The sequence below is a fragment of the Barbus barbus genome (assembly GCF_936440315.1).
Source record: "Barbus barbus genome assembly, chromosome: 47".
Taxonomy (NCBI): Eukaryota; Metazoa; Chordata; class Actinopteri; order Cypriniformes; family Cyprinidae; genus Barbus; species Barbus barbus.
The window spans coordinates 11,860,423-11,872,012 of NC_136725.1; the positions used below are offsets into that span (position 1 = coordinate 11,860,423).

Sequence of the window (11,590 nt, forward strand, 5' to 3'; positions counted from 1 at the left end):
CGTACACAATAAGTTAATTGAATCAAATTATTAATTTAAATGTAAATGCATAGTAGTTCAGGCCATCTAATATAGTGGGATATATATAAATATATATATATATTTTGAAAGTTATTTTAGATATTTTCATTTAAATTTTAGTTACAGTCTAATCATTTTATTGTGCTTTTACTTCTATATACTTTTATATAGATAATATATTTTTTGTGTTTGATATTTTAGTACATCAAATTAAACTAAATAAAAATTTTTGCCTTGGCAATTAACATGCATAAAATACATTCAGTTTTTATTATTATTATTTTATTTATGCGTTTTTTATTTTATCTTTAACATACCAGTAGTACAACTACATAAAACCTGCATACAAGTCATAATAATGACTAAAGTCCTAATTATTACATAAAAAGTCAAAATATGAAAGAAAAAAAATTAAAAGACAAAAATGCATGACTTTAATACCATAGCTGTGACTTTTAATGTCATAATTTCAAATTTTGCCATAATTGTGCATTCTATTTTATAATTGACTTTTTAATTTCATAACTATGAGTTGTGACCTATGATTTTTAATTTCATAATTGTGATTTACCAAAATTTTATTTTCTTGTGTCGGCAATGTGCTTCCCATAGTTCTGTGACTTTAAAATAAACACAAAAAATACATGTGTTGTAGAAAATATTGGATATGTTTGCGTTATAGATGACATTCAATATTAACTATATCAATTTGTAATACTGGAGATAGCAGGGTCATTGCTAAAGTTCATGGGGCCTGGGACAAAACATTTTATGTGACCCTTGCCCTCAATAATATTTTTTTTGTCTCACAAATCCCGAATCACAATTAGGCTATAATAGCAGACATCTCAGTTTATCATTCAGACAGAATCAAATTCTTATAGAGACTCTCATATATACAACAGAAATGCAGTTATGCAAGCCATACGATTTTTATATTAAAACTCTGTTAAAACTTATGTTAAAATCCAATGTGTTGCTGTGTTTTGGAACATGATAGCTGGTTCCTAGCTGGTCATTATAGCTGGTTGTCCATGTTCAAAATCATCTTGGCCACTTTAAACTAGTGTGACAAGCTGGTTTGTTTATTGCTATTCTAAGATGATTTACCAGTTTGCACCAGCTAATAGCCAGCTTGAATCAGCTAATGACCAACTACAAACCAGCTACCATATTACAGCAAGCCGTCTCAGATGAAGTCTTCCGGCAGGGAAGGGCTTCCCATGAATTTCATGGGTGTGTGAATCCCAGAAGGCTGTCATCATGGCTCATGACTGCTCATCTTAATGTCTTTGCTGTCACATAATAACGCAGGGCCACAAAGAACGTTCCTGCTGAGAATCATTTGAGGACTTTAGCAAGTACAGTCGTGTTTTTTCTGAGACTATGGTTACTTTCTGGACCTGTCTGGGAAATTTGAGCATTTTTTGTGCTGTGATAGTACAAGTGTCTGGAATCAACAGAACCTTCTACATTGGAATTCAAGAGGAAAATTGGAATTACGCACCGAGCGGCCATAATCTGATAATTGGGAAACCTATTGCAGTGGATGAGTGAGATTACTATTTATGTATTATTATATTATTATTATTATTATCATTTCTATATATTAATACAGAACATATATTAATACTATATTAACATATAGAAATATTACACACACACACACACTCTATAAACTTTTTTATTAGTTACATCTGATTGAAACAGGACAAAGTAGTAAATGTTTATATACTTTTAAGCGTTTCTTTAAAATAGCCCATAAAATGTATAGTGTGTATATATACTGAGTTTATATAAAATTCCTGAATGAACAATACTTCTACAGCATTTATTAATCTTAATGTTAATTTCAGCATTTACTAATGCATTATTAAAATCACAAGTTTTGTTTGTTAACATTAGTTAATGCACTGTGAACTAACATAAACAAACAATGAACGACTGTATTTTTATTAAATAACATTAACAAAGATAACAAAAATGGTGTAATAAATATAGTGTTCATTGTTTGTTCATGTTAATTAATACATTAACAAATGACACCTTATTGTAAAGTGTTACCAGTATTCTATATCCACTCTTTTCCAGTTCATACAATGAAATTCAGCTGTCTGTGATATTTATATTTTATTATAATATTTTTTTTTTTTTGTCTAGTTATCTATTACATTTTTTATTTATTTATTTGCACCACACACACGGCATCAACTGGCAAAAAAACTAAAAAAAAAACTATCAGACCCCTTCTGGGACAATCTTGGACTATCAGACCACAAAATCAGGGATGCTATTATGCCTTTTTTGGAAACTCCAGACATGCCGTCACATGATTCTTTTTGAGAGATTTTTTTTTTTTTTTTTTGGCATCCTCCCACCTACACCTTTACTCTGCACTCAGCTACCAAACTCTAGCTATTCTCTCTTTCTTGTTTACCCAGACAGGTTTGAGGACTGACCTTTTCTAGACAATGTCTGGTAGTTTGGTATCCTGTAACTGTATTCATATGGGGGATATTTGATATAGCTTTCCTGGTACCAGTGCCCAATTTCCACTACCATCCTTGGATTTTACACACTAAACTCTTTCACTCTTTCACAAATAAAGGCCTATTGAAGATAAAGACATATTATAAGATTTTTTAAAAATACTTCCCTGCATTTTTTTTTTGAGTTTTAGTAATTAGATATACATTGCTCACAACACAACATATGTTATTTGACACATTTCAGTGATGGATTTGTAATGTTTAATGGTCAAAATACCTTTAAAGGTGTATTTTCTATGCATTATAATGGATTTCTCAAAGTTGTTTTCTTGAATTGCCTATTTATTTTCCAATTTTATTTTACTTTAAAATGTTACAATAATCTCCTCCATTTCTTATAATTCCATTAGGCTTATATTGGAAAATAGTCTTATCTTTCTCATGGTCCAGGTATGCATCGGTATTCCTGCAGCGTGGACCTCGACGGATTGGCAGTGTGTACAAAAAGGCGATATACAAGCAGTACACGGATGCTTCTTATTCTCAAGAGATCCCCAAACCCACCTGGCTGGGCTATCTGGGCCCCATACTGAGGGCCGAGGTCCATGATGTCATCATCGTGCACCTGAAGAACTTTGCCTCCAGACGTTACTCCATGCATCCTCACGGTGTCTTCTATGCGAAGGACTCAGAAGGTAAAACCTATTTCTCTCTCATTCGCTTCTTATATATTTCAAATATTTTGTGTTGACTTCCTCCTGTCTCAACTAGGTGCACTGTATCCAGACGGAACCTCAGACACTCTGAAGAAGGATGATGGGGTTCCACCGGGTGGAAAGTACACCTACATCTGGACTGTGAAGCCCGATTATGCTCCTCAAAAGGGTGATGCCAACTGCCTGACCTGGGCCTACCACTCCCACGTCAGCGCTTCACAAGACATTTCCTCTGGGCTTATTGGAGCCCTTCTCACCTGTAAGAAAGGTAAAGCTTAAACAGACATTCTGATTGTCAGAAGAAAAAAAAACATTTTAGATAAATGTCAACTAGTGTTGCTTAAAAGGATTAGTTCACCCAAAAATGAAAATTCTGTCATTATTACTCACCCTCACGTTGTTCCAAACCTGTAAGAGCTTTGTTCATCTTCTGAACACAAAATAAGATATTTTTGATGAAATCCGAATGCTTTCTGACTCTGCATGGACAGCTACGCAACTGACACCTTCAAGGCCCAGAAAGGTAGTAAGGAAATCGTTATAATAGTCCATGTAACGGCAGTGGCTCAACCGTAATGTTATGAAGCTAAGAGAATACTTTTTGTGTGCGATGAAAAAAAAAACACCTTTATTCAACAATTTCTTCTTTTTTTGTCTTCAACATGCGTTCACGAGAGTACTATGACACATGGATACACCGGCGTTCTGACGTACAACCTGGATATGCTGCACCTTGTTTTCAATCAGAGGAATGCACACATACATTGTGGTGTTCTCTTGAATGTGCGACTGAGACTGACATAGAAGAGAAGAAATTGTTGAATAAAGTTATTTTGTTTTCTTTGTGGAAAAAAAGTATTCTTGTAGCTTTAGGAAAGTAGACTGGATATACTGAATTGTATATAAAAAAAATGTCGCTCTCAGGAACCCTGCATACTTCAGACCACCATCAAAATCAACGTGATGATGTGGACCAGGAACTTGTCCTCATGTTCAGTGTGGTGGATGAGAACATCAGCTGGTACCTGAAGGAGAACATCCAGGCCTTCTGCTCTGATCCATATGGTGTGGACCCTGCCAGAGAAGACTTCCAAGAATCCAACATGATGCATGGTACATACCTGACTATTTACTATGAAGTACAAGTTCAGCCATTAAACACAAAAAGAAAATGGTGTGGTGAGAATTTTTTGCAATGGAAACACAGTTTAAAAAGTTACACAGTTTGAGTCATTACGTAATTTTTCTCCCATTTTTAGCCATCAATGGGTACATGTACGGCAACCTACCGGGCATTGAGTTTTGCCAAAACCACACGGTTGCTTTGCATCTCTTTGGCATGGGAAACGAGATTGATATTCACTCTGTTTATTTCCACGGACACACACTCCTTGACCGAGGGCACCGTGTGGATGTCCTGAGTCTGTTTTCTGCCACCTTTGCCACTGCAGAGATGGTCCCTGCAACAATAGGGACGTGGCTCTTGAACTGCCAAGTCAACGATCATCTGAAAGGTAATTTTTGACCTAGCATGTTGATAACATGACAACATAATAATAATGAATGAATAAATAAATACTATACTGAGTAGAAAAAATGTACATAATAGAATCTAAATTAAATGTAATATTTATATTGGTATAGTATAGGTCTTCATACATGAAAATATACATTTTAGGATGGGCTCCTTCATTTAAGGATGGTTATGTGGCATGTTTAAGATTATTTGAGTTAAAGAAGTTCATTTCATTTTAAAATCAGTCAGATTTTATTGATTTAGAACAAAAAAGAAATGAACAAAATGACCAAGATTTTGAACATAAGTTATGCTCTTCCATGTTGTCTTCCACAGCTGGTATGCAGGCCTTGTTCAAAGTTTCATCCTGCAAGGATGAGATGAACTCCACAGTTCATCTCAGTGGGAAGATTAGGAAGTATTTCATTGCCGCTGAGAAGATTCGGTGGGACTACGCACCATCAGGGATGGACAAATTGACCAATGTGTCGCTGACCAATCCTGGGAGGTCTAATATCTGATTATATTTCACATTCACACATTTTACATACACTTTAAACCATTATGAACTGAATATAAAGTCAATAATAATAATTCTTGGTTGTCCTTAGCGTTTCAGAGATCTTCTTCGGGATGAGTGGTGGCCGACTTGGTGGAAAGTATTGGAAAGTGGTTTACAGAGAATATACAGATAAGAGTTTCACCTTAAAGAGAAAACGAACCAGTGCTGAGAATCATCTAGGCATTTTGGGTAAGATCTTAATCATTATACTGCCACTAATATTTTAAACTTCTGTTAGTTAAAAAGTGTTTTATGAGTTTGATTCAAACCTTTCAGTCACATTTAGTTATCATGATGCCTGTAGGTCCGGTACTGAGGACTGAAGTTGGAGACACCCTTCAGGTGATGTTTAAGAACAAGGCTGACAGAATCTACAGTATCCAGCCTCATGGACTCCACTACGACAAACCCTTTGAGGGTGTCTTTTATCAAGATGGTGAGACTTGTTTTACACCATATGGCTAACTTATGCCAATCAAAAGGTTTGTTCTTCTCTAGAGAGATAAATGTCTTTGAATGTACTGTAGGTATAAAAAGGAAAGGATATCAGGTTCAGCCAGGTGAAACGTTCACCTACAGGTGGCAGTTGAGGGAGGGACCATCTGAAAGTGACCCTCCCTGTATTTCCTACCTGTACTTCTCCTCCAGCAATCCAGTCAGAGACACCAATTCTGGTCTCATAGGCCCACTGCTGGTTTGTAAGAAAGATGCACTGGATTCCAAAGGTGCTCAGGTAAAATAAGATTGGGTGCTGGATTAGCCCATGAAAAGAGATATTCAAAATAATTTTCATATTAAATCTCGTCTTGACCCATATGCACATCACCCATAATTGTATTTTAAAATAATTACTTTTTATATGTAGATACACATGTATGATATGATTTTTCTTACAGAAAGACGTCAATCTGGAGTTTTTTCTGCTGTTTACTGTGTTTGATGAAAATCTCAGCTGGTACTTGAATCAGAACATTGAAACATATGACACCAATGAATCAGAATTAGAGAATATGGAGTTTCAGGAGACCAATAAAATGCATGGTATTTACACACACACACACACACACGTTCCGTCTCTGTTATACACCCCTGATCACAAACTTGACACATGCATGCTATGACTAATTTGTGATACTTTCTCTATACTTCATCTTCTGTTGTTTTAATTAGTATTTTCCATCTTCTATAAGTAATTCTTAAACTCAAAGGCCCAACTAGTAAGGTGGCAATCTGTCTGGTTTTTGGTCAGACAGTATAGTTTTGAAATAACATATCCACCTACTAGAGTAGTCTTAAACCGGACGCTCATTTTCCTTTTAAGATCTTCACTATTTAATACTTTATCCAATGATATCAAATTAATAAATTACTTAAAACATCAGCTTCAAGTCAATACTATACACAGAGAGATTACGAAATGAAGTATAGCAGACAGACAAAACAGACGAATGAAGCATATTTTTGGCTTAAAAATCCGAAGCCCAATTTAAGAAATTTGATGACCCAGAGTAATGGTCAAATATCAGCTGAAAGTTTAAAATCCATTCAAGATCTTTCTTGATTTTGTGTACTGTAGCTGTGAACGGCTTTATGTATGGGAACCTGCCTGGCCTTGAGATGAATAAGGGGTCAAAGGTCAGATGGCACCTCATGGGACTTGGCACAGAGATGGACATGCATGGGATTTACTTCCAAGGCAACACCTTCCAGAGACAGGGAACAAACCGTGACACGCTGAGCCTGTTCCCACACACTACAGTCACAGTGTCCATGCAACCAGATGTCAGTGGTCAGTATATCTACCTATCTACACACACACAAAAACATAAGCAACAGTCTGCTTTGCACATTCTAGATATTTCATGTGATTGTAGGTGTATTTGAGGTGAGCTGTCTAGTCTCTGATCACTATGTTGGTGGGATGAGACAGCTGTATAGAGTAATGGGCTCAGAAGATGAGGACCTCTCAGTGTTAGAGTCTCAGATAGTAGAGTATTTCATCTGTGCTGAAGAGGTAGAGTGGGACTACTCACCTGATCGCACCTGGGAGCTGCAGAACTTCAACGCAACTGAGGACAACAGGTCGGTTAATATACAGTAGTTTTTGCTGGTGTTGCAGTATTTGAATGGGATTTGTAACCAGATTCTTGTCTCAGTCCTGGCAGTTTGTTTGTGGGGACGGGAAAGAACAGACTAGGCTCCAGATATAAGAAAGCAGTTTATCGAGAATACACTGATGCCACCTTCAGGACAAGGAAACTGAGACAGCCTCAAGAGGAACACTTGGAGATTTTAGGTGACTTAATAACTATTCAAATGTTTGTTTTGCTTAATATATCAGGTTTTCCTCATTTGAATATGATAATCTGGGTGTGTTTTATAGGACCTATAATCCGAGCTGAAGTAGGTCAGGTTTTGCTAATCACATTTATGAACAAAGCCCGCCATCCTTACTCAATACAGGCACATGGAGTCAGGACTACTTCTAAACCAGAGGCTGTCATGCCAGGTAGAGGAACTTGAAACATTCACCATTTGCCTCCTTATCTCACCTGTAAAATGTATACAAAGACACCTTCAGGGATTCATAAAGCTGTGTGTTTGGAGCATTACCTGACTTCTGCTATGTTTACTCATTACACAGATGACACATAATGTTCTTGCTGTGAATGCAAATTAAACTCTTTACTGCAGGATATATGACTCAGTACCGGTGGATCATTCCAGTGAAATCCGGCCCAGGAGTGTCTGACCCAAACTGCATTGCATTTGCCTACCGTTCATCTGTGGACTTTGTTAAGGTAAAGCTCTTACGTGAAAGTGAAAAGTGAAAGTGAAGTGACGTGTGGCCAAGTATGGTGTTCCATACTCGGAATTTGTGCTCTGCATTTAACCCATCCAAGTGCACACACACAGCAGTGAACACACACACCGTGAACACACACCTGGAGCACACAGTGGGCAGCCAATGCTGCAGCACCCGGGGAGCAGTTGGGGGTACGGTGCCTTGCTCAAGGGTCTCACCTCAGTCGTGGTATTGAAGGTGGAGAGAGCGTTGGTTATTCACTCCCCCACCAACAATTCCTGCCGGACCTGAGACTCGAACCCACGACCTTCGGGTTAAAAGTCTGACTCTCTATCCATTAGGACACAATTGCCCCCCTTAATAACATAAATAGAGTTTGAATTCCTTACTGAATGTCATAAGAATTATAATAATAGTTCTAATATTAAAATAGTTCTTCTTATACTGTATAATAGTGTTATTGTTGTTTATTTATTTATTTACTTTGCCTTTTTATTGTGACAGTAATAATAATAGTAATATCACAAACAATATTTATTTATGCATTTGTAATATTTTATAGGACACAGCCAGTGGTCTCATTGGACCATTAATAATCTGCAGGAGAGGTGTACTGGACCAGGACAGACAGAGAATGGATGTGGACAGAGAATTTTCTCTCCTCTTCATGGTGTTTGATGAGAATAAATCCTGGTACCTGGAGGAAAACATTCAGTCCTACTACAACAGCTCAGAACCTCTTCTGAGAGATGCTGAGTTTCAGAAAAGCAACAAGATGTATGGTGAGCACTCACGAGTAAATGCAACTTAACCCTAGTTAAGTATTTTGCTGTGATATGCTAACAGTCAATTTATGACCACTAGGAGGCATTATTAGATATATGATGGAGTGAATGGGATTTACTATTTGTGTTGTACATCAGAGTATAAATGTAAAAAGGACATTTCTAGAAACTACATTAGTGTAATTTTGTCTCAGAGTTTTATTTTCTGCCACTATTGACAGGGATCAATGGGAAGCTCTATGCAAACCTTCATGGTCTTGAAATGGTGGAGGGTGAAATGGTGGTTTGGCACCTGTTTGGGATGGGCAATGAAGCAGACATTCACACCGTCCATTTTCACGCTGAGACCTTCACCTACCAGGTGCACAATACGCAATCAGATTCAATAAAATAAAATGAATTTTTCAATGAAATTACTACAGTGTTTTTCGCAAGCAGTTTTCAAACACTAAATGCAAACATTATCATGACTATTTTTCTCAGGCAGATGAGGCTCACCGTACTGATGTGTATGACCTGATCCCAGGAACATTTCAGACATTGGAGATGGTGGCAGAGGTCAATGGAACGTGGCTTCTTCACTGTCATGTTGCTAACCACATCCGTGCTGGAATGGAGACGACTTTTATTGTCAAACCCCAATCAGGTGAGATACCATTTTATTGGCTTTACTTTACAAATGTGTACTCACGGTTTGGAGATATGATGTCTGTGGTTTTTTCTTCCCCAGGTGGTGGCAGAGTGAGGACAGATTTAAGCATTCTTTGCTTTCTGCTCACAACATTCATGCTCATACTGAAATGCTGATCTTTCTGTGGACATATACTTCTTGACCACAATCTCAACAGATTTATTTCTAACACTGTACCATTCAAAAGTTTCAGGCTGGTAGGACTTTCAAATGTTTTTAAAAGAAGTCACCAAGGCTGCATTTATTTGATCAAAATACAGTAAAACAGAATTGTGAAATATTATCACAGCTTACAACAACAATTTTAAATTTTAACATTTTTTAAAAATGTAATTCATTCTTCTGATGGCAAAGCTTAATTTTCAGCAGTCATTACTTCAGTATTCAATGTCACACAGTGCTTCAGAAATCATTCAAATATGCTGATTTGCTGAAACATTTCTTATTATTGTCAATGTTGAAAAAAGATTTTTGGGGGAACCATTATACTTTTTTTTCAGGATTCTTTGATAAATAGAAAGTTTAACAGAACAGTATTTAATTGGAATAGAACATTTCTGTAACAGTGTACTTAAATTTAATGCGCCTTTCCTGCATTCATTTATCCAGGAATAAAATTATTAAAAAATTGTATTAACCACAAACTTTTGAATGGTAGTAAAAGAAAAAAAGCTGATTATTTGTACTTCTGAAGTTACAATAAAGGCACAATTTTCATCATCAAGATAAAGAGTTAAAAATCTAGGTATTTCTGTTAGCTTACAAATCTTATGATAATAAATACAGATCTACCTTCTTAATGACGTTAAAGGGTAAAATCATGAATTTCGCAAGGCTCCTTTTGACCAACGTGAGAAGGAACTAAAATCACAGAGCAAGGCGTTAAAGTGAAAAACAAGTGTGAGCTGATTGGAGATTATGCAACTTGGTGAGCAGTTGTTTTTGTTCCTCTTGGTTCGTTTGATGTGCTCATTTTGAGCTCATAGCTTTGAGTTCTCAACTGAATGTAGTTCATCACGTAGGCTTTAAGTAACCGATGCCCAGTTGAGGATTATGATGTAAAGAAGTGAACCTTGCCAGTAAAGATTTGACTTTAAAGTCCTCAAGAAACTTCTTAGAATACTTGTCAACACCTGTGAATGGTTCCTAGTTTCTTATCAAACCTCTGCTTTTGTTTTGCAACGATAATAGGTCTGAACCCCCTGATCAAGCATGTACCCTTCACAGTGATAAAGTAGCCTATTGATCACATACTTGAAACAGGCATATCAGCTCACTATAGGAAAGAATACAAAACTCTTTCAAATAAACAAGCTAACTGACACACATTGTTTCCTTGCAATCAATCATTGGTATCATTATTACCACTATTTAGGAAAATAGATAATTTTAATAACTTTTTTAAATAATATATCCTACTGTAAACAGTTTACAGATGGCATATTTAACATGATATACACGTTGTGTGTGTGTGTGTGTGTGTGTGTGTGTGTATGTCAGCTATCAGCCATATTGATATGACAGTGATATACCAGTTCTTGCTGATTAGGTTGATCAATACAACATTGTTATGCAATGATTTAATCGAAAACACAAGACTACTGTGCGTGCAGCTGTCTTGAGAACTCCTTTGTAGAAAATGTGACGTTTAATAGTAGATTTAGTAGACTGAAAGTAGATTGAAAGTAATACCCAGTAGCTTTGCGCCTGTGAGAGCGGGTTTTCGAGTCTCTATTCTGGTAAATAACACGAGTGTTTCGAGAATAACAACCTGATTTACACCCGGTATCTGCAGTGGCCCGCCCGGGTGACCGGGTATGTACTGCTTGAAAACTGCAGAAAAGTTTATGACACGAACAAAACAATAAACCACATTCTGGCATGTAAAATGTAGCCTAAGCATATACCCTTTTATCGCTAGCTAGCCTACGTGATAAAATCAGCATGGTAACCATAATTTCAGCCAAGAAGACCAGTAACCTGGTTTTTCAGCAATGATAGCTT

At 36.6% G+C, this 11,590-nt stretch overlaps 1 protein-coding gene across 1 annotated transcript; it reads left to right on the plus strand.

The window, feature by feature from the left end:
* Nucleotides 1-1,407: 1,407 nt before the first annotated feature.
* LOC306865844 (ferroxidase HEPHL1-like) lies at nucleotides 1,408-9,702 on the plus strand (the record flags this gene model as incomplete). Its single annotated transcript, XM_079410672.1, has 19 exons — nucleotides 1,408-1,574; nucleotides 2,961-3,205; nucleotides 3,282-3,494; nucleotides 4,151-4,339; nucleotides 4,486-4,740; nucleotides 5,079-5,250; nucleotides 5,354-5,493; nucleotides 5,609-5,740; nucleotides 5,832-6,037; nucleotides 6,201-6,345; nucleotides 6,881-7,093; nucleotides 7,179-7,386; nucleotides 7,461-7,600; nucleotides 7,688-7,813; nucleotides 7,999-8,105; nucleotides 8,673-8,892; nucleotides 9,117-9,256; nucleotides 9,379-9,541; nucleotides 9,626-9,702. 19 exons carry the CDS (start codon nucleotides 1,408-1,410, stop codon nucleotides 9,700-9,702), a joined length of 3,258 nt encoding a protein of 1,085 aa, XP_079266798.1.
* Nucleotides 9,703-11,590: the final 1,888 nt, after the last annotated feature.